This window comes from Falco naumanni, chromosome 18 (assembly GCF_017639655.2).
Source record: "Falco naumanni isolate bFalNau1 chromosome 18, bFalNau1.pat, whole genome shotgun sequence".
Classification (NCBI taxonomy): Eukaryota; Metazoa; Chordata; class Aves; order Falconiformes; family Falconidae; genus Falco; species Falco naumanni.
The window spans coordinates 4,557,562-4,580,345 of record NC_054071.1 but is presented as its reverse complement, the minus strand read 5'-3'; the positions used below and the strand labels follow the sequence as shown (position 1 = coordinate 4,580,345).

The 22,784-nt window shown below is 50.5% G+C and overlaps 2 protein-coding genes and 1 non-coding gene across 6 annotated transcripts in view; 2 read left to right on the top strand and 1 right to left on the bottom strand.

The window, feature by feature from the left end:
- Positions 1-409: 409 nt before the first annotated feature.
- TRNAN-GUU lies at positions 410-483 on the top strand. The gene has a single exon. It is a non-coding gene; the product is annotated as a tRNA-Asn (tRNA).
- A 3,128-nt stretch (positions 484-3,611) lies between these two features.
- Positions 3,612-6,438, top strand: PSMB3 (proteasome 20S subunit beta 3). Its single transcript, XM_040617802.1, has 6 exons — positions 3,612-3,736; positions 4,118-4,302; positions 4,677-4,784; positions 5,169-5,346; positions 5,583-5,677; positions 6,313-6,438. The coding sequence occupies exons 1-6, from the start codon at positions 3,734-3,736 to the stop codon at positions 6,359-6,361; spliced, it is 618 nt and encodes a 205-aa protein (XP_040473736.1). The 5' UTR covers positions 3,612-3,733; the 3' UTR covers positions 6,362-6,438.
- A 416-nt stretch (positions 6,439-6,854) lies between these two features.
- Positions 6,855-22,784, bottom strand: part of PIP4K2B (phosphatidylinositol-5-phosphate 4-kinase type 2 beta) — a 25,113-nt gene continuing 9,183 nt past the window's right edge. Inside the window, exons 2-11 of one of the 4 annotated variants that reach the window (XR_005831420.1) lie at positions 22,181-22,278; positions 20,386-20,482; positions 16,256-16,408; positions 15,342-15,488; positions 14,937-14,975; positions 13,474-13,587; positions 12,927-13,185; positions 12,429-12,532; positions 9,420-11,740; positions 6,855-8,553 (exon numbers count right to left, since the gene is read on the bottom strand). Coding sequence is in view for 3 of the 4 variants with exons in the window: in XM_040617799.1 (XP_040473733.1) it covers positions 11,660-11,740; positions 12,429-12,532; positions 12,927-13,185; positions 13,474-13,587; positions 14,937-14,975; positions 15,342-15,488; positions 16,256-16,408; positions 20,386-20,482; positions 22,181-22,278; positions 22,364-22,396 (1,125 nt within the window). In the remaining variant the exon portion in view is untranslated. Of the gene's footprint in view, positions 11,741-12,428; positions 12,533-12,926; positions 13,186-13,473; positions 13,588-14,936; positions 14,976-15,341; positions 15,489-16,255; positions 16,409-20,385; positions 20,483-22,180; positions 22,279-22,363; positions 22,501-22,521; positions 22,571-22,784 lie in introns of those variants that run through there. The other 3 variants (XM_040617800.1, XM_040617799.1, XM_040617798.1) reach the window with 3 other exon arrangements.

Here is a 22,784-nt window from a genome sequence, read left to right as displayed (position 1 = left end):
AGGGAAGGAAATTAAAAAGGAAGGGAAGAAAAAAGGAAAGTAGGGAGGGAAAAAAGACTGGAAAAAGGGAAGAGAAGGAAAAAAAAGGAAAAAGCGGGAAAGAAATAAGTGGGGGGAAAGCGGAAGGGAAGGGAACGGAGCGGGCGGGCTCACGGTGCCCCTGTCCCCCGCGGGGGATCCGACCCGGGGGGAGGGGGCACCTTGCGGGAGCTCAGGGGGCAGCCGGGACCCCCACGCGAGTCGGTGGCCGCTCACTCCCAACGCCCCGTGTCATTAATTCCCTGCCCGGTGTCCTGGTGTCCCTGTACCCCGGTCCCCGGCGTCCCGGGGTGCCGATAAGCGCAGCCCCGCGGGGCTCCCGGGGATGTTCCGGCTGAGTGCGGCGGCCGGGGCAGGGTTTCCTAGCGCGGTCTCTGTGGCGCAATCGGTTAGCGCGTTCGGCTGTTAACCGAAAGGTTGGTGGTTCGAGCCCACCCAGGGACGGTGCCATCTTTATCTGTTTCCTTTTTTTTCCCCCCCCCCCCCCTTTCCCAGGGCCAGTCCGTGGCATCGGGCGAGGATGGACACGACGAAGGGGCGACAGGCGGAGGTGACCGGTCCCCGACGCCGTGGGGTGGGATTTCACTGTGGAAAGAGCTGCTCAGGACCTCGGTGGGGCTTTCCCTGCTACCTTGGGGTGGTCCTTGCCCTCAGGACTAGGCAGAGTTGGACAGGGAGAAGGTGCGAATGGGCAGGATGTGGCCCCCGTGGGTTCACAGCTTTCTCCAAGGTGCTGGGTGAGGGGGAAACCAGCCCCTGGTGTGAGCAAACCCGCTTTTGCTCAGCCTGTGGCCCCCTCTGCTCCACAGTTTCTCCCAGAATCAACACGATGTGTTGGGACATTATAAACGGAGCACGGGTGTGACAGCCTGTTTCCATCTAGAGTCCGTATTTTGCGTTAAAAATAAGCTGCAGGGGGTCCAAAATCTGCATTGCCGAAGTTCCCCTCTCTTACAAAGTCTTGTAAAATCTATTTCTGTTTCCCGCTTGCCCTGATGTTATTTTCATACCAGCAATAACAAAGTTACTGGTTTAACGCAGGGCGTAAAGCCCTGCCAGGAGGATCCCGGTTGTTTCAAAAGCCCAGAGCCACAAAATGCTCCAGCGGCTGAGCCCGGTGGCGCTGGGGCTGGGGAATGTCGGGGCTCTCCAGGCCAGGGAGTGGGATTGCTGGGATCAAGCGCAAAGAGCCATGGTGCCCAGCGGGAACGTGCCTCTCCTTCCCCACTGCCACCCAAGACGGCCAGAGCTGCGGGGCATCCAGGCGCTGCCAAAAAATGCCTGTGGAGATATTCCTGGCGGGCTCTGCTGCTCCTTCTCTCCCAGCATGGGGTGCTCCCACCAGGCAGAATGTGGCCCCTGCCTCAATCCTGATGGAAAACACTCCAAAACGATGGTGGCCACAGGAGAGGCTCGGTCCCGGGGAGATCAACAGCCCCCGCGTGAGCCAGGGGTTTTCATTGAAACCAGGCGGCTGATCCGTTCTGCGTTTGAGAGCGTTTCCAAACACATGGATCTCTTTCCCTTTGGCACAACATCACTCCCCCAAACGAAACGTTTAATCCCGTCTCCTCCAGGCCAGGGGAGAGCTGGCAAGAGAGGGGCTGGGGAAGGAAATCCGATACTCCACGGAGCACAAATCCCTTTTTGTGCCCAGCTAGAAGGACATGCAGGCTATGGCACAGCTGGATGTGCCCATGGGACGTGGCACAGCTGGAGGGACACGCAGATTATTGCACAGCTGGATGTGCCCATGGGGATGTGGCACAGCTGGAGGGACACGCAGATTATTGCACAGCTGGATGTGCCCATGGGACGTGGCACAGCTGGGGGGACACACAGATTATTGCACAGCTGGATGTGCCCATGGGACGTGGCACAGCTGGAGGGACACACAGATTATTGCACAGCTGGATGTGCCCGTGGGGACGTGGCACAGCTGGAGGGACACACAGGCTATGGCACATTTGGATGTGCCCATGGGACGTGGCACAGCTGGAGGGACAGCTAGATTATTGCACAGCTGGATGTACCCGTGGGGACGTGGCACAGCTGGAGGGACACGCAGATTATTGCACAGCTGGATGTGCCCATGGGACGTGGCACAGCTGGAGGGACACGCAGATTATTGCACAGCTGGATGTACCCGTGGGGACGTGGCACAGCTGTAGGGACACGCAGAGGTGGCAGGCAGGCACGGCCAACCCATCACTCAGTGGCACTGGGGGGTCCCTGAGCCTGTGGCACCCACATATCCCCACATGCCTGTTTCCGCATGCCCGTGGCACAGCTGGGATCACCACAGGCTGGCCGGGCTGGGACCTGCCTGACGGTATCTCCCACCAGCTCAGTGCTCCACAGCCCTGGCACCTTCTGTTGGGCCCTGGGAAAAGTTGACCAAATCTGGCTGAATTTAACTAGAAATCCCAGGAAACCCATCGCACATCACGCTGCGGCGCAGAGCCTGGGTGGGTGTTGGGGTCTTGCCCACCCACTGCCCACCACTCTGGGACCCAGGGCAGGGACTTGTGGGGCCAGGGGCAACAGGTCACCCCAGAGGGGAAAAAAAATCTCCTTGGGAAGTGCTGGCACGATAAAGCCACGATAAAGCCACGAGTCGTGGCACATCCTGCAGAGGGGCAGGGACCTGGCAAGTGCCTGTGAGGGTATTTTTTATCTAGCGAGCGATTTGGTGCCACTGGTACCATAGCCTGTGTGTCCCTCCAGCTCTGCTATGTCCCCCACAGGCACATCCAGCTGTGCCACCGCCTGCGTGTCCCTACAGCTGTGCCACATCCCCAGGGTACATCCAGCTGTGCAATAATCTGCGTGTCCCTCCAGCTGTGCCACGTCCCATGGGCACATCCAGATGTGCAATAATCTGCGTGTCCCTCCAGCTGTGCCACATCCCATGGGCACATCCAGCTGTGCAATAATCTGTGTGTCCCTCCAGCTGTGCCACATCCCATGGGCACACCCAGCTGTGCAATAATCTACCTGTCCCTCCAGCTGTGCCACATCCCATGGGCACATCCAGCTGTGCAATAATCTGCATGTCCCTCCAGCTGTGCCACATCCCATGGGCACACCCAGCTGTGCAATAGTCTACCTGTCCCCCCAGCTGTGTCACATCCCTTGGGCACACCCAGCTGTGCAATAATCTACCTGTCCTTCCAGCTGTGCCACATCCCATGGGCACATCCAGCTGTGCAATAATCTACCTGTCTCCCCAGCTGTGCCACATCCCTTGGGCACATCCAGCTGTGCAATAATCCCTCCAGCTGTCTCACGTCCCACGGGCACATCCAGCTGTGCCATCGCCTGTGTGTCCCTCCAGCTGCGCCATGACCCTCGCGCGCACACCCAGCTGTGCACCCCAGTGACTCCAGCTCCTCCAGCCCCCCCCCCCCCCCAGCTGCGCAGCCGCCCCGCGCCCCGCCCGCGCAGCCCGCCGCCGTCCCGGCATGCCCCGCTCACTATGACTCTTCATTTTTCTCCCCCTCCCTCCCCGCCGCCGCAGCAGCCAACCAGCTCCGCCCAGTGACGGGACCAGCCACCAATAGCGAGCGGCGGTTGGCCGGGGGGCCGGGGCGGCAGCCAATGGGAAGCGGCGGGAGGCGGGAGCGGCGGCGGTGCGGCGCGGTGCGGTCGGAGCAGCGGAGCGGGGCCTGGCGGGGTCTGTGCAGCCGGCGCCATGGTGAGCGCCGGGCCGGGGCCGGGGGCGGCGGAGCTGGGCCCGGCAGGATGAGGCCCGTGGGTGCTGGGGCCGTGCGGGGGAGGCGGGTGGGCTGGAGGCCTTTCCCGCGGTGCTGCAGCCCCGTGGGCCTTCCCTCAGGCCGGGAAGCGGCGGCCCCCAGCAGCCCGCTGTGTGTGTGTGTGTGGGTGTGGGTGTAGGGGTCCCCCCCAGGAACAGAAACAATTAAAGTCAAAACCATGAGGGAGAGCGGTGATGGCTCCCCCCGCCGCCCCCGGGGTGGGGGCGCAGGGCCAGGCCAGGTGGAGGGGGGGTCCCCCGGGGGCAGCTCCCCCCCCCCACCAGCCGCGGCCCGGCCGTACCTGCTGCCCTTCTCTGTTCCAGTCTATTATGTCCTATAACGGCGGGGCCGTCATGGCCATGAAGGGGAAGAACTGCGTGGCCATCGCTGCGGACCGGCGGTTTGGCATCCAAGCGCAGATGGTGACCACAGACTTCCAGAAGATTTTCCCTATGGGAGAAAGGTTGTATATTGGACTGGCGGGACTGGCCACGGATGTGCAGACGGTGTAAGTGAGACCCCCTCCTGGCCTGCGTGCCTGTACCGAACCTGTTCCAGGCATATTTACAATAAAGATTTAAGTGGCAGCTTATACTGAGCATAAATGTTTGTATTTGTAGGGGGGGTATAATAGCTGGGTGCCAGCACTCCTTTTCTTGGTCTCCCTTCAGTGGGGATTTTTTTAAAAATAAAACTGCATGTGATTTAAGATCATGTCACCTCTAAGACTTTAGGTATAAAAGGAGTCTGGATATAAAAGTATATCTGGAATACCTACCTGCCTCAGGTGTGGGTCAGGAGCTGGTCAGCGTGCAGTAGAACACACTGGGTGAAGGAAAAGGAACCTGCTTCTGCTTTAACGCTGATTCTCATCTCTTGCAGTGCCCAGAGACTGAAGTTCCGGCTGAATCTCTACGCGCTGAAGGAAGGCAGGCAGATCAAACCTCAGACTTTCATGAGCATGGTTTCCAATCTGCTCTATGAGAGACGGTAACTGTCGAACAACGGAGTCGCGGTTTACGTGTCGGTGAAGGCTGTGGTTGGAGCTGATCTGATTCTAGAGAGATGGGAGGCTGAGGAGGGCTCCTGTAACGACTGCTTGTGGCGTGGCAAAAGGAGACTTTAGCCTAGCAACAACGATACCTTCAACTTCCTCGCAAAAGAATGCTGAGTGTTGTTAAAATAACCCCGTAGCAATACAAGTTTGTTTCAGTTTGCCATGCTAAACCCATTGCAGGGTGCTTTTAGGTCGGCCTGAAAGGTCCCCCCACCAGAAGCATCTGTGGGATGTTTCCCTGGCATGGATGTTCAGATGGGATGTGGAACTGCAGCGAGGTGGGGCTGGGCTGCTCTATACCGTGTTGTTCTTCACAGGTTTGGACCTTACTACACAGAGCCAGTCATTGCCGGGCTGGACCCCGTAACACACGAACCTTTCATCTGCTCCCTAGACCTGATCGGCTGCCCCATGATAACCGATGACTTTGTGGTCAGTGGCACCTGCTCCGAGCAGATGTACGGCATGTGCGAGTCCCTCTGGGAGCCCGACATGGTGAGTGGGGTGGCCAGGCTGAGTCTTGGATCCAGCCTCCTGCTGTGAACGTCTCTCAGGTCCCGCGGGTTGGATAAAAAGCTCTTGTCCTCTGGTACTTCCCAAAGGAGCTCAGGAGAACAAAGAGGCTGTAGCTTGTAACTTGCAGTGTTTTGGATGATACTTTGAGGTTTGAATGACATCTGATGACTCAAGATTCAGTTTTTACACCAACTAAAATGGCTTCTGTTCCTCAGGAACCCGATCATCTCTTCGAAACGATCTCGCAGGCCATGCTGAATGCAGTGGACAGAGATGCCATCTCTGGAATGGGCGTGGTAGTACACATAATGTAAGTGCTGCTCTCTTCTCCTGCAGAACAGAGGTAGAATTTAACAAGCTGCGCGTTAAGTCAGTTAAGGGATTGGTTTCCAGGCTATCCCTAATCCTGCTCCCCTCCAGCAGTATCTTTAGCAATGTTTTGTCCATTCTCAGTGTGTTATTTCTCCTGGCTGCTCTGCGTTGCAGTTTGTGGCTGTTGCTAGAACTGCAGGAGCCATGGGAAATGAATCCTTGAGTTAGACTCTTGCTGCACAGGGATTCCCTGGCTGCATTCCCATCTATTCAGGAGCGTGACTCCTCACACACGGGTAGCGCTGGCCGAGAGGATGCTCTTTGCCGCAGCTGGATGCAACATTAACATCCTGACTCTGCAATCCGAGCCAGTTTGGAAGCAGCTTATTTTCCTCATGGTGCCGTTTCCCTACAGCGTCCCAGGCACTGCTGCTTACTGGACCTGCTGGGGCTCCCCGGGGGCAAAGCGGCAGGAGGGTGGGATTTACTCCGTTGGCACGGCTGCCTTCAAGTTCAAACTATCCTGCCTGCACCAGCAAACCACCTAATTAGCACCTTCCTAATGAAGGGACAATCTCTATAGAGGTATTAAATGCGGCTTTACCAACAGTCTTCTCTCTTTACCCCCTCTAGTGAAAAAGACAAGATCACCACCAGGACCCTGAAAGCTCGCATGGACTAGCCCAGCACATCTCCCCGTGTCTTTCACATCCCAGTCTGCTTGGAACTTTTTTAAATAAAACTCACCGTTGTAGTGAACTTTCCTTTTCTTGCGTCTGAACGCGAGGATTAAGTTCTCATCTCTAAAGCTGTCAGGAGCTTGGATTTTACAGGGGTTTACCCGGTAGCAGGGCTTACCTTTCTCTCTGAGCCACCTACACTAATCTCCCTCAGTACACGTGTACGTGTGACCGAGCTTCAGCTGCACCCCAGGGAGGCAGCAGCGTCTCCAGGCGGTATGGCACTATTAGCTTTTCCCATCACATCTTAATTGGTTCTCAATATCCAGGACTCAGTAAAATCAGTTCTGACTGACACACCCCCCCATTTCACAGGCACGTATAAAAAGACTTTCCCAGCTGTGGTTTATCTAGGATTTAAAACGACCACGTATGTCACGGAGTAACGGTTGATCATTAGGACGCTTTATAGAGGACAGCAGTAAGGAACAGATGTACACAAAGTTTTAATTTTATTTTTCTCTGGTTGGAGACTCATCTTGTAACATGCATGCATTTCAAAACAGTAACAGTGTCTCAAACTGCTCCTAGCAAACAGACAAGCACAGAGGACTTAAAATTCCTATTTAAAAAACAGCAGTGAAAAAACCTAGAATGCTTTTTTTTTTCTCTCCTTAGTTTTAGATTAATTTATTCACATTTTTCAGTTGCACTGATTAGCCCTGCCCACCCTTGTGACCTGTGTAATACGCTCACTTGACACGACTCAATCCAGCTGCTTTCAGCGTTGTGCAGCTGAACAAAAGACCAGCACAACTTTTGAGTGGTAAAACCAGAAACCACTAAAAATAACGACCAGCAGCTGCGTTCCCCGAGCTTTGCCATCACTATTACACGAGATACTAATTTCAAAGAGCAAGGACAATCGGTAGTGGCTAATACGGATACTGGAGAACAGCTCTGCAGAAGTAGGGGAAGTTGACAGGCAAACCTGAAACGGGGCGTTAAGACACAGACGGGGGAGAGGATGGCTGTTTTTATTTTTTTGGAGCTATTGTAAGGATGATCTGTCTCAGATCGGTTACGCGGTGTTGCAAACCAAGTTTAGGATGCGCACTGACTTCTGCAAGGTCCGTACCACCTGGAGGTTAAACACTCCGACCTCTGTGCAGCTTGAAGGGAGGCATCTATAAAGACTGCATAGTAGTCACAGGACTGGGGGCGTTCGTCCGTCAAGGCTAAGCCACAACTCCTGCCAAACAACAGCTCGTAACTACAACACAACCTCGCCTGGTGCCTTCCTGGGCCAAGAGGCCAGTCCCCAGCTGATGTCCCCGCTGAAGGGAGCCGTGGCAGCACTCCAGAGGGGAAAGCAGGAGCTTCCTCCCAGAAAAGGAAATAAAGATTGAAATGTTTTAGTGTTCTTGCTGATTACAATAATCCAATTCAAAGCTAGGATTCTCAGAAGTGGGAGTACAGCCTCATTTATGCAGGAAATCTGGAGTCACCTACTACCCCAGAAGTTCTCCCTGTGATGAGTTTCACAATCACAGATTTTACAATTAAAACCAGGTCAAGCAGAGGCGTGTACGAGACCAGAGGGAAGGATCCCACCGCTCCTTGCTGTGAGAAGCGAACTCCTGCTGATGTTCTCACACAAAGCAAATGCCAGGCCCTCTCCCTAGCGCTGACACCCAGGGTGGGTGCTGCCCAGGACCTCCAGAACACGTGGCTCCTACTAAAGGGTCACCCAACGTGTTCTCGAGTGTTTTTTTATTGCACTATTGGAGCAGAACAGCACCTGAACCGTCACTCTGCACTCTGCCTTCCCTCTCCCCACTCTTATTTACACTGTAGGAGCTATTTCAACAGGCAAGATGTCAGTTCTCTATGTTTAAAGCAGTCTGTAGTTCTTAAAATGTTGCCAGATCAGGTGCGTGAACAGAAGGAGAAAGACCCTCAGTACAGGCAGGACCACAGACCCCGCAAGCTGGCTGCTCACACAAACTCACCCTGCCTTCGGACACTGCTACGGTTTCTTTTCCAGCTGACAAAAGAACTGCACTGCGATTTCTTGAAAAATCCTGCACCCTGACCGGCATCTGAGCGCTCTGCCTACCTACTGCAACTCTTTCAGCGGAGGGTGGTTTTCAGTCAAATGCACTTCAGTGTAAAGTGTTCCGCGGGGTACATGCTACAGACAGAAATATCTACATTCAGCGAACTAGAACTAAATTCACACCAGAAACAGACAACGAACTAGCACAAAGCAGTTGTAAAACCAGAATTGAAAGGGCTGGGTTTTCCTTTTAAATACTTTTGAGTTAAAAAAAAAAAGTGACCTAAAACAAGATTAAAAAAAAAAAAACAAAACAAAACAACAAAAACGAAAGAAAAAGTCCCTTTTAAAAACAAATCAAATATTTGCAGCTTCACTTATTCTGGTAATAAAAATACTGTCTAGAAACAAAAAATTAGCATTTTTAACGTAATGCTACCTCTCAAAATGTAAACAATATACAAAATGCTTATGTTAAACAAAGTTACATACCTGGGTAATACATCATTAAGTGAGAAAATTGCATTTAATTACTTTAATACACACAGTATGGCAACTTGACAGAAGTGGCAGAATTGGGGAAGTGCTAAAGTGAATAGAGTTTATGGGGCTTATCATATCACTTGAGCCAGGGACAGCCAATTTAATTCTCCCAGGAGATTGTTTGGAGTGGAATAAGAAATCACAACTAGTTAACTGCTCGTAAGCCCTTAGTATCATGACTTTACTGTAGATCGCTGCAGGAACTAACTGCATTTTAATTTCATCCCTGTTTATGAAATCCAGTGAATCAGACTGTTCCTCCTAGCTACGCAAGCGTCATTCTTCTACTTTCTTTGGGTTGTTTGTTTTGTGGTGTCTCATTGCAGGATGTCTGCAGTTCACTCATTCCCTTTCTCTCTTCCTCCCCCCCTTTTCTCTTCTTCTTTAAATACACGATTTAAAGATCAACAGTTTAAAAGCTACAAGCTAGTTTCCCAAAAGGAGAATGGCAAACTTACCAGGCCAAAGTTGCAGATTCAATGCAGAATTTTAAAACTGTCAAGAATAAAAAGCGATTGGTATTTAATTTCTAATAGATAGTAAACTTAAGTGCTTATTGTTTAAGAGAAAAGCAACCAATATAATGCCCACAAAACTAAGCTGACAATACCCTCTAAGTCCTCCCTTTTTTAACGTATTCTCATAGCTGCATTTGTTCTGTGGCTTTTCCAGCTACACACCTTAAGACACGAGACTCTTCAGCCTCCCAGACAACGGTGTGTTAGCCCCCACATCACACAAAATAGGGACTGGACGCCAGTGGCAGAAGAAATTTGTCCCGTATCAAAGGGAATGACCCACAAACGAATAAAAAGATTCATATCCCATTATGACCCCGAATATTAACTTTTGATTTCTTCAAGACTCTATTTACAGTGCACTCTTATGGGCTGAAACTTTTTAGCCCCCCTTTTGTCCCCTTCAAAGTTGAGACCTGTGGGATTCACATCGTGAATGTGGGTATGAACGTAAAAAAACCCCTCAAGCCCACATTCTGAATCCAGACCAGAGCTAGCGTTAGTCGAGGGAAGTTACCAGGATGTGATGAGCACCAGTTATCTCTCAAAAGGACCAAATTCCACACAGCAAACTGTAGCACGCGTTACAGCACAGGACAGACATTCGAAACAGCGTATTCCCGAAACAAAGGCATATGTGAAAACAGTTTCAAGGCAGATAAGCAACATGTTTCAACTGCAAAAGGTTTGTTCAAAACGCTAAATCCTGCTTAAAAAGGAAAAAAAATAATTAAAAAAAGAACTGAAAGATCTGTAACTGTTGTGCAGCAGAGCTAACAAAACCCAAAGCAAGTCTGACAAGCTTGGCTGTGAAAAATATTACAAGCATTCTGGAGACAAAACAGGACGTTATTCAGTCACGCAAATCGGTTCCAATTCCTTGGGGGGGGGCGGGGAATAATCTGGCGCAAGTGTTCAAACATTTCCACTCCTTGACTGTCGCTTAAGAGAGGGGTATGGAGCAGAGAAGAGTAAAAATCACAGCTCAAGTCCCGAGTCCTCTTGAGCAGTGGAACTTGCTCCATAGTCAGAGCTCCCAGCACTCCCCACTGGTAGCGAGTCCAATTCCTTCGTGTGCAAGTCACATTGCCATTTAAAAAAAGAAACCAACTAACCAAAGAACCTCTGTCAGGAAACAAATTCAAGTACCTGTTGCAGATCGGGCAAGTAAGGAAGACTGAACATTAGCTAGATTAACACTGGCAGAACTGCGATGTTAAGCTGTAATCTAAGAGACACGGCAATTCCTGACTGAGGTGCGACGGGGAAACGTTCCAGATAGTCAAATATTATCCCGTATCTACATAAAAAATGCCTTTTTTTTTTTTTTTCTTTTATGAAATCTTCATAGCTGGCCAATTTAAAGCACAATGGGTCCGAGCACATTATTATCTGAGGTTGTTCAATGCCTCTACTACTTCTCACACTGTTTTTTTTTAGGTTCTAGGAGTTACACCTTTTTAAGTGATCATCTTTGGTAGATGTTCATTTCCCTCGTCTTTCTTGTAAATCAAGTGCAGTTACAAAAAAATTTTTGTTACTTAAATTAACCAAAAAATATAAAGTGTCCCAGTCTGAATTTACCTAAAGTTCAGCAACTCCTTCTTATCAGAGTAATATTTTCCATCCTTGAAATGGTGAGCTATTTTCCTTCCAACTACTACCAAGAGGGAAATAAAAGGGCTTGTATGTCTTTCTGGTAAAGACAGTCCAATAATAAAAAAAAAAATAATAAAATAGTAGTAGTTTGTGGAATCAGGCACTGCTTCACTCCCACTGAATGTGATCTAGAGCGACCCCTTCTATACAGTGCCACATATCATATCCCTATGGGATTCTCTTGATCAGAGAGGAGAAAATGTCATTAGAAAGAGCAGTGCTGAAACAATGCACTTTTCTTGTTTTAAAAAGCCCTCAAATCTATGTCTGGGCACTTCTGTAACATAAAAACCCACTTTTCCACCTGGGTCAAGTGGACTGTTGGAGGGTGCACCTAGGATTAGTTTTCTCTGAAGTCACGCAGTGCCACACACTCACCCTTGCGCGCACACACACGCACACGCACACACACACGCACACCCCACATGCTGCTACAGTGTCTGTTTCAGTGTCACAGGCTGCATTCTCTGTTTGGAAGTAGCCCCTCTTCTCTTCGTTTCTCACTTGAAGGCTGAAGGCGACTATGTCAGGATATTTGAGATAAATTCATTGAAGCGTTTAGAGTACTGCTCCGGATTCACGGTGGAGATCTCTGCCCCAGCCTGCAAGGCAGAGAGGAGAGAGAAGTCACAACACACTCCTCGCAGGGCAGACCCTGCAGCGCTGCAAAGGATGGAGGAGGGAGGATGGCAGGGAGCGACCGTGTCAGCACAGCCAGAGACCCGTAACAACTTGTGATTTCTAGGAAAAAACATCCAGAGAGGTCTAGAGAGATCCCCAAGGAAACCGATTTTAGCTCCAGCTGGACCTTCTGCAGACAACTAAGACAAAGCACTGGCTTTGTTCCCTCGTGGTTTAGAGGAGATTTGGAAGGAGCATGCAAAAACTCCACGTCCCGCTCGCTAACCTGGACCCTTTTCAAGTCCTTTTGGGAAGTTCAGGATTGCTGTCAGGGAACAGGACTGGCCCCAGGAAAGGGACAGGGTCGGGTGTCTCCCTGCAGCCAGTCCATTCCTGCTCTGTGAGGCTGTTTAGTGCCACAGCAGGGAAATGGAGCACCTCCCAAACTGGGACATAAATTCTTAAAGTCATCTCCAACCAGCCAGAGGGAAAGCCTTTCCAAGACAGTCTGAGGAGACTGTAAGTGAGGGAAGAGCTGTTCCTGGGCATGGATCACTGGAGAATTTCCATACTGGTAGAAAAATCAGTGTCAGGAGACATCACACATATGCATGCAGGCAAAGCAGAAGCCCCAAAGCCCATCCTCCCTGCAGGTGGCACGCTGCTTACCCCATGTTTCACTGTTTTGGCAGCATGTGCAGCTTTCTTCTTCGCATCATATGGCGTAAGAATGTCTATAATGGCCATGAAGTACACCTCCTTCCTGGGGGCACCTAGCAAGGCAAGAGAGTTGCTAGCACACCCTGAGCTGAGAGCAAAGCCCAGCTGCAGCCCCCTCCTCAAGAAATACATGGCAGGTCTGTTTTGATGCAACTGGCAGAGAAAGCGAGGCAGCTGGAGGCTGCAGGAGGGCAGAGAAGAACGACTGGAAACAGCACACCAGAGGCCCACGCGCCCTCCCAACACGCCACTACTCTCCAAGCATCACTTCTAGGGTTCCACCTCACACCATCCACAGCAAGGGACGGCAGAGCGAAGGGGGGACACTTGGTGGGGTCTCTCTCTCTCTCTGCAGATAGTCCTCCCACTCCACTTAGCCCAGCCAGACCACGGGACACCTCCTCTGCCCTCCACACCTTCTTCAGGGCGACGTTCTGCAATACTCACTTTCGTGGCTTTTCATGGCGTAGACGTCGACAGAAGGATCAAACTCTCCAGGCCCGAAGAAGCGAGGGTAGTTGAGGAGGTTGCCCGGGCTGTCAGGGGGGGTGCCATAGGAGGAAATGGGGTTGCCTCCGAGACCATCGTTCTCACACTCCTCATCCTCTGCCCGATCCTCCACTTCCATCTCTTCCTGCTCTGCTCGGTCAACGTCGTGGATCCCAACCAGCAAGCTGTAGTCCATAATCTTCAGCTGAGCTAAAAACTGGGAGAAAGCGATGAGTGAGAAGAGCAGCATCCTCGTGGGATCTGAAATCCTCAGTCCTACCCTGCCAGCATCTCCCTAAGAAAGGGCTGAAGCGAGAGCTAAACCCTTATTAGACTTCAGAGAATCGACACATAGGCTCACATGCCCACTGCCAACAGCATAATCCTGACTATTTTTCCTTGACTGATCCAGGAATGATTTGCTTTTCAGTCCCTGTGACAGAAGCCACAGTGAGGATCCAGCCACGGGAGACAAAAGTAAAAGCTGCCCCCCAGGAAACTCTACCTCCACGTCCCGCTTCAGCTTTTCAAGGAAGTTCTTTTTACTCTCTTCTCCAACGTGCAGCTTCTGACCCTCATTCAAGAAGTCGTTGTCCTTGAATGTTGGTAGATCCTTGGCCTGCAACAAAAACCCTGTGTCAAACTGTCCAACACACACCCCCCCACTTCTTGGGGGAGGGCTGTACCCAGATCCATGAGCAATATGGGGATTGCACAGAGACTCTCGTCAGGTGTGGGGCTGCATCAGGGCTGTTAGTGAAGTGGCTCAGCCTGTCCACTAAGTCTGAAAACGGCATCAGGCAGAGCACAGTATCTGCCAGTGAATCCACATGCTGAGCTGCACCTACGGGGAAACTGAAGGGAGACACGGAGAGCAACTCAACTTTAAAGACTGCCGGGAAGACATGCTGTAGGCTGAAAGCTTTGACAGTTGGGCTCCAGCCAGAGACAGTCCGACCAGCTCCCAGAATAGAAAAGAAATTCATTTTGTTGGCTTCTGACCTGGGGGGGGGGGGGGAGCAAGGGGTGAAGGCTTGAAAAAAAATAATTAAAAAAATGCTTCCCTCCCTAAAGACTCGAGGAAAAAATTAAAACCACTGCTTTTTGAGGAATCTGCTTGCAGCAGCCCCTGAAGACTCCTCAGGGATATGGAAGAACATACAACCCCTTTGTGCAATTGAGAATTAAATTATTTTGTTCTTAGAATGACATACGAGCATGTGGTAGCTTTATATAGCTCTAATATGAATGGTCTGAGACAAACTGCCTAAGCAGAAAAAGCTAGAGAATAAACAGCCAGCAAGCCGGAGACACTTGGGCACGATGAAGCCGTGCCTTGATGCCAGAGCATTCCGTGTAAATGGAAGTTCCTTGGCTCGCGCCAGAGATCTAATTTTAGGGCAGGCTGCAGTAGACTTACTCCGCAGCCCCAAACCTGAAAATCCCAGGGGCAAAACACGTAGTACCATCAGTTCCTGCTGTGATTTCAACAGGGCTTTTCATGGCAGCGTCACAGCCAAAGTTTTGCAGGGGCAGGATTCTTAGTCACCAGTTCCCCTAATGGCACCAGGAACCAAACTGATGAACACGCTGAGATACACCAAGAATTTGAGAGGACCTGGTCTGGTTTATAAAAGCACCTGATGTGAAAGCTAACTGCTGATCTGACTCAGTTTGGTACTCGGGGAGTGCTATGGAGAAGTCCTTCCATAAAGACATCCTGGCACTAACGAGGGTTTTGGTGCTCATGGAATTGTCCCGCAGGAAGCTCCCCCCACTCCTGGTAGTGTCAACATAACAGAGCAGGAAGAGCGGGCACAGCCTGAAATGTGGCACAAAATCAGGTTATCACTCAGGGCCCAATTAATATCCCCTGCTCAATACCCCTTTGGAAAAGGGAAGTCAGTTGGATCCCATCTGCTTCCAACCACCAGGAGGAAGGAAAGGCTGGCCAGGGATGGTCCATACCTTCTCTTTATCGCTTGCTTCCCTGGATACTGTTGAGCCCTGATAAAAGAATAAAGAAAAGAGCATTGCTGCATGATGTGTCATATTCCCAAAGAAGTCACTGACGTCACTTAATTCTTCCATACAGAAAAATAATGACAATATTTTTTAAATCAAAAGTGCTCAACACTTTTTTCATGCTTGGGATAGACTTAGAGATCTTCCTGGTGTAGCGTAGGCCACTTGGGATGGGGGGATGGGAAAGCATTTGAGCCTCAAGAGAAGCTCTATCCAGAGCCCCCAAAACCTGATCCCTTGAACAAAACCCAAAACCCCAGGACCCTGTCAAGTAGCTGCTACAAAGTCCATCGCCCACCCTTCTGGAAAAGGAGCTCTGGGCTCCATGACTGTCCTCCAAACCCTCACCTTCAGGTCGTATTTCCGATGCACAGTCAGCCTGTGACTAAATACGTTTCTGGTAACCACCATGTAGGTTTCCACTCCGTCCACCGTGAGCCGATACATGCCCAGGAACTGGGGCAGGAGGGTGTTCCCGTGACACTCCACTATGAACTGGAGGAGAGCGGGGAAAGGAAGGGCAGAGAAAGACGGTACTGTCACACAAAACCGTTCTCTGGCAGAACACAAGCTCAGCAAGAAGTTGATAGCGAAGCCTCCAGTTCCAGCCACCTGACACCAATGTGAAAGGAAAGGAGGCTTGCAAATGGCTTCTAGGGTCTCAAGAAAAGCAAGTTAGGGCATTGTAAGAATCCTTCAGCCCTGAGCAGAGACAGAGCATCCCATTGTGTGTGCGTGTCCAGCCTGCTGTAAAAGGCCAAGTGCGCACGTCCTTGCTCAGTCTCAGCAGGGTGAGTGTTGTTGGCACCAGCTAACTTCACTTCTTGTGGTTACCTGAGTGATCTGAAAGTAAAGAGCAGATGGACCGGCGGATAATGTGGACCAGGGTAGAATGTTTCCAGCTGTCCCACTCTGCCCCCCTTTCCCTGCTGCATGTAACTGTCTCCTCCCTGGTCCCTCTGGAAAGTCTAACTCAAAGGACTGAATTAGGAGTGTGTTTACAGATCTCAGGTACCAGCGATCCATAATTCATTGATGGAAGGAACAAGGTGAGCTGTGAAGGAGCTCAGCACTGTGAAGAAGCTGGCAGCTGTGCCATAATTGGCTCTCAGATGCTAAGGAACACTGTTTTCTTCTGTAAAAGTTATTTGCAAGTTCTGCTAGGTTGCACTGTGAATCCAAGCTCCAGTTCCCCAGCAAATCACAAGATGCTCCCCAAGACATTTGCCACCTCCCCTCCCAGGGTTCCAGACTCACCGTACCTGATGGTACTTCTTTAAGATGTTGTGCATCTCTGCTACATCCTCGCTCGACACTGCCTTAATGACAAACCTCCTGTCATAGGTGGTGAGGAACCGGGCACCGCATCGGCCCTGGCTGTCACTGTTCACTGGGGCGCTTCGCGTCACCGAGTTCTGAGGGAAGCAGAACAAAAAAGTGGAAAGGAGAAGCTGCCACCTCCTTGGACAAGAAAGAAAAGCAGTCCTAGAAAGAGTGAGTGTCCAGGACCAGCGCCACAATCTGGCTCTGGAACAACAGACATGCCAGGGACTTTGTGGTCCACCTTGGTACCTGTGACAGTGTTCTGGCTTAGCTTCAGAGCACGCTTGCAAACACGCTCCGCTCGTGACTGTTGATAAACAAGCATCCTTGAGTGCTCAGCACTGCTGAGGTCAACCCCATTGTTTAGCAGTCCGGACATGGAGTTTAGAGCTTTCATCTGGGCCTTTTATTTGCTCACATGTTTTATTCCAACACCTGGCATGCATTTTAAAATATTTTTTTACTAAGGGTTTTTTAAAGAGGCAGTATACACAGGCCAAGACTTCTTAGCCTTTCCTCCTGGAAATTTAAGAACTGCCAGGGTATTTCCAGAACAAGATGAATGAAATGGCCTGCCGCCTTTTCATCAAAAAGCAGCCTGAACTAGGCAAAAGTCTTTGTTTGGGAATTCTTTACAGGTCATCCTGAAACTCTCAGTCTCTGCTATTCTTAGAACAGGATGAAAAAGATTGTGAGTATAAATAGCTTGGTTGTTCTTCCGACAACCAGCAGCATCTGTCTTTATATCCCTGTCTCTACCCTTAGCAATGAAACATTGCACTTCTTTGCTTATTTGCGGCACAACTGGAAAATCCCATGCAAACTACAGAGCAAATATCTACCACGTTCCCCGAGCCACAGCACGAGCTCTTTGTTCTGACACCTCTTCCCAGGTAGGGGCACTTGCTGTGAGCCTCGTCCCACTGTTAGAGCCACCGCTCTCCACACCTTCCAGACAAAGCCAAGCAGGTCACCGGTCTGCTCTTTGTTTCCTCCGTCACTTCTCAGCAAATGCCCTCCAACTCCACCAGCCCAGCCACCAGCGTTCGTTCAGGAGCCAGCAGGCTCTCACCAGCATTCCCTTGCCACCTGGGGCAAGCAGATGCGGGGAGCTGAGACTTGTGCTCCGAAACGCGGTGGTACTGACACCTGGAGAGAGGTCTTTAGCTCAAGGTAGATGTATCTTGCAGGATAGCTCAGGGCTGGACGATGCATTTCATGATGCATTTTTTTAGCTGCTAGATACACCGGTCCCTCCTCCCCTCAGCTCTCTGAAGAGCAGACAGCAGAGGGAGTCTGCTCTTCTGCAGCCGCAGACATGCAGGCAAGCAGAGCCTGCTGCGAAAGAGGGATTTACCATGTCACGCTGCAAGTGAGCCGAGAGGCTTCCTTTCAGAATGAAGCATTTAAAGCTTTTAAAACTTTAATGAAGCAGGGGAAAAACTCCACTCCTGCCAACGGCTTTAGAAACCGTCAGGAAAATAAAGGCAAACAAAAAAAAAACCAACCAACCCTTGCTTCTCGCTGACATTTGCAAACGAGTCTGTGCTACACGGTTTAATCACTCCTCACCTCAAAACCACAGAGCTTTTCTTCTAGAGGAGATGGGAAGCAGAAATTGTGACCACATATGGACATAACTAAATTCACAGCCCTTAGGTTTACTTCGTTCCCTTCCTGTCACTCCCACCTCTTCCACAGTTCGGGTGTTATATTTAGCATTCTGGCTCAACTCCCACTCAAGCCATCACATTTTACCCACCTGAATTTAGCTCAATGGATGTTTTCTGCTTTCTGTTCTAGCCGGACACTTTTTTATGTCTTTTAAAGAGCCAAACTGCTCTACCTCAGAGATGGGAGAAGTAATCCTTCAGAACAACAGGTAAAGTGTAAATGATAAACGAGGTATTGAGAACCAACAAGATTGTGGATGCTTCTACATAAGTTACTTCACATCGTTCTCATAATTTCTTAAAAGAAACTGAGAAACAATTTTCTAAAAGATACTGCAGCGGATGGACTGGGAGACAAAAATAATTAGGAGCTAATGACTTCACTGCATGCAGGTATGGAGGAAGCCAGCACACAAATTCATTCCGTGTTCATTCCGTGGTACAGCCAGCCCCGGGGGCAGGGTGCTGCTGGCCAAGCAGTCTCCTCAAGAGCCACATGGCATGAGCTACCGTCAACAGACCAGGAGGGAATGGTACTGCTCCTCCTGGCAAAACGCCATCGCTGCCTGGAGAACGGGCCTGACAGCAGGAAGGAAAAACCAAAATTAGTAATCTAACAGGCATGTGGCTCAAGAAAAGCATGGACTGAGCAGCCGCGTCCTGAAAATAAAAAGAGATCTTCCATCACAAGCAGGAGAGATCTGTGTGTGCAGCTCATGGCTCACAGGTAATTACGAGGCACTGAGCACACACAGGCACAAAGAACACCACCTGCCTCCTAACGCCGGGCTCAGCTCGCTCTGTCAGCAGATGGGCAGTCACCCAGACCAGGGCTGCGACAGGCAGCAGCCAGCACTTACTGTTCCTCCTGGGGATGGCCGGGCCCCCTTGCAGAAGAAAAGCAAAGACAACTGTCAGTTCTGCTTGGTAAAAATGTCTCACTTTGAGCAAAGTCCCTCAGAGTGCTCAGCGCACCTGAGAAGAGGCGGGAGAGCAGGACGGGCCCGGCAGTCAGGAGACAGGCAACTGAAACACAGTTACACAAAGAAGCAAAAAAGCCTCAAACACTGACCCCGGTATCCTCAGGGGTCACTCCTCGTCACAGCAGGGCCAGCATGCTCCCCCCTCGGTCTGGGAACAAGAGGCAGAGGATGGGATGCAGGTGCTACACATCTGCTCCTTGTCCCATACCACATGACACCAGAAACTGGATCAAGTAGATCCAGTGTCTCACCAGTGCAATGAGCCATGCAGCTGGAGTAAGAAAACAGATCTCTTCATTATAACCTTGAAACAGGGTGAGATCAGGCAATAATCTAGATATAATCAGGGAGAATTTTGACACGCTTGGGGAGGGAGTATACACAGATGTATGTGGACACGGGCACACACAAAGGCAATACCAGAAGGGAGCAGTTTGGTGGGATCAGTAGGAACAGCTCTGCTCCCATCTCCTCTCCCCACAACACAGGCAGTGGGGAGCACGGCCAGGCTCACACGCGAAGCAAAGAAAGGAGAGAGAGGAAGAAGCTTGCACCACTCACCCACCGCTCCAGCGCTACCGTGCCTCTCCGGGTAGTATCTCTCTAGTGAGTATTTTAGTTGAAGCCCTCGACCCGTCAGCGCTGGCCCATCGCCAGCCTTTATCAACTGCAGCGGAGTGCCAAAGATACTAGGTTTAATTACCTAACACTTGGCCTGCCAAAGGCCACGCAGCTATCAAAGCCACCCTCTTTTTCTGCACTGGCTTCCCCTCGTGCTTAGAGGTCTCTAAGCAGCCTGCTACTACGCATCTCCTGCATGCACAGGAGTAAGAGCTGTGTGTGGAAGGGTGGGCCTGCTGCAGCAGCAGCAAGAGTTGCGACATCTCTCTTTCACTGGATTTAAGCCCAGCAGCACTAATACAAGAAAATGTCTCTCCTCTCCAAGGCAAGCCTGAGGCTCTGGCCTTAGGGAACACGTCCCAAAGCAGCAGCCAGCTTGATAAACCCAATTCAACAGCACCAATGCTTGGCGCAAACACTTGCTTAAAGCAGCACCCGAATCTGTAAAAACACAACAGACTCATTTTCCTTGCAGATGTTCTGCACTAGATCATTGTTATCCCTCCAGCTCCTGCCTGTCTGCAACCATCTGCTGCCTCTTATTTTATGCCTAGACTGTAAGCTCTCTGGAGCAGGAACTAACTTCTCATTCTGCAATTGCCCAGTGCTGGGCACAGCAAGATCTACTCCATTGCTGTGGGCCCTGAGGGTTACGGTAAAACCATTCAAGCCACGACTATAAATCCATTAAAACTGACCACACAAGAATGTTGGTATCATAGTTTCTCTGCCAGCTTGGTTATTCTGTCCTGGGGAAAGGCGTTAGGAGGACAGGGAGAGAAGAGACGGTACCTGGTAGTCTTGATCGTCAATCCCAAATCTTTCTCGGAGGTTTCGGAACACCAGTGGACAATACTCCTTAAATTTAAAGCGACTTGGCAAGTTTTCCCTAGGGCAAAGCAGAAAAGGTAATTCTCATGCAATGATCCGCTTGTGAAATCAAACTCAATTCTTCTCCCACTTCACCGATAACCCCCCAGGATATACAAGCCCCCTCCTACCTGCAAGGGCCCTATTCTGCAAGTATTTACCCCCAGTGGGGTAGCTTCTTTCTCTCAATGCCTACAAAAGTCACCTGTTCATAGAAATGCTTGCAGGATCCAGCTTTTGACTAATAGGCTCTCTGGATAAGGATGTCTGTCTTGCAGAACAATCTCCTCTGTCACAAGCACAGATCTGACAGAATAATTTCTCTCTTTCCTCCTCCTTTGTTGCTTTGTTCTGTTCAGTAACACAGCTGCCCCCTGCAACACACTGTTACTGTTTTAAGATGAAAAGCTGGAGGAAGGGGGGGGAGGGGGGGGGGGCTCTGATTTCAGATCAGATCAGATCACTCGTGCGTCAAAAGAAAGGTCAACACACCACAAACCATTTCACCCAGAACGCAAAGGAGAGAGGGTGAATCAGCTCCAGTCTGGCATGTTCCAGACCCACGCGTTACAGAGCGAGCTTTGGTGCCAGGCCTCGGCAGAGCACAGCACAGTGGACAACAGACAACGGTCCCTGTCGCTGAGGGATGCTGCATCTACTCAGTGGACAACAGACAACGGTCCCCGTTGCTGAGGGATGCTGCATCTACTCCCTGCCACAGCTCTTATCCTACCCAGTGGGAAGAAGCAGAGAGGATGGTCCCGCTTGGACTCAGTGGGAGATTTTGTCAGCTCATTCTCAATGAGAATCCTTTGCACCAATACGTGGGAAACTAAAATCTATGTAGGAGAAGAGGGAAGAGCAGATACTGCAAATTGTAAGTGCCAGAGAAGACAAACTTTTGAATCACACTCCCACTCTCAAAAAGCTGATCCCTGTGAAACTTAGTGAAAACGAAGCATTAATCAGGGAGCACCGCAGACCTGCACACACGCAGAGACAGGGCGGAGAACACGGCTCCGAGCATCAGTCACAACTGTGGCTTTAAACCAGCTTCCAAAAATTGATCTTTTGAGAAAAGAGGGTAACTCCATACAAACCCCATGGGCCAGAGGTATAATGCAGCTTCACAGCTGCCTCCTGTGAACAGGCAAAGGGACAAGGAACCTGGCAGGTCACGGAGAGCAAGCTCCTGCCCTCTCCTCCACAGTTCTGGGCTTTGGGTTCTGCTGGTCAGGACAGGACAGGACAGGACATCCAGGCAAGCCACAGCAGGAGTCAAGACACAGTCCTGCATCAATTCTGTGCATAACCAAGATGTGCAGCAAACTCTGGCCCTAGGGCTTTGGACAAGTTTCATTTTGCGAACTCTAAAATATTGTCATCTACCCAGCCCAGCGAATATCTATGTGTAACTAGCTTTGTAGCAGTGCCACTTCCGAGCCTGGCCTTACCAGACCTCTCATCACTCAAAGGATATAAACCAAAGCACAAAACAGCATCTCAGGGACAGACTGACCCCTCACCATGTCCTGTTGAGTGGTCTGGGCAGGGCACAGACTCGGGGCATGTGTCCAACCATACCAGATCCTCTTGGCATTACAACAGGGAACAAACCAAAAGGCCTTCCCCACACCAGTTCCCCCCCCCCCCAGCAAAGAGCTCAGAGACAGAGCTCTCTCGACAGAGACAAACAACTTGGGAAGCAACTACTTACTTGTTGAATAGATGATTGTCCACCTTAATCTTACTGTAGGCTTTAAAATCGTCGGGCATTAACATGACAGGGACGGGTACATTGCTGAGTTCGTTGATCTAAAAGAGAAAGGAAACAGAGACTCAAACCCCAAGCACCACTGCCCTGCAGTTACCGTCAATGGACTTAGGGGATGCCAAATACCCCAGCAGCTGTTTTCGAAGCAATATAACCCATCAGACTTCCAGAGCAACTTGTGCTGAAGCAACCTGGAGAATGCTGTGGTTACAAGCCACAGAAGTATCTCGTTCAGTCATGTGGTGAGTACTCCTGAGCCAGCCTCGGCTCTTTCATCTGCTCACCTTCCACTGATCCTCCAAGACACAGCTTAGAATCGAGACAAACCTAAGACTGAGAAATAGCAGATGTTACGTTTTAAGGAAATCACCTTTGCCTTTATTTAAGAAATGTTGCATCAGCCAATTTCTCAACTAGTTGTCACTGCTACAAATCACGGATGACCAAAGACTTCAACGTGGCCACCCAGAACAGACTCTGGGTAGCTTTGGTGCAGCACAGCACAGCTCCCTTGTAGATGCTGTTTCCACGCTCACTGTCTCTTGTT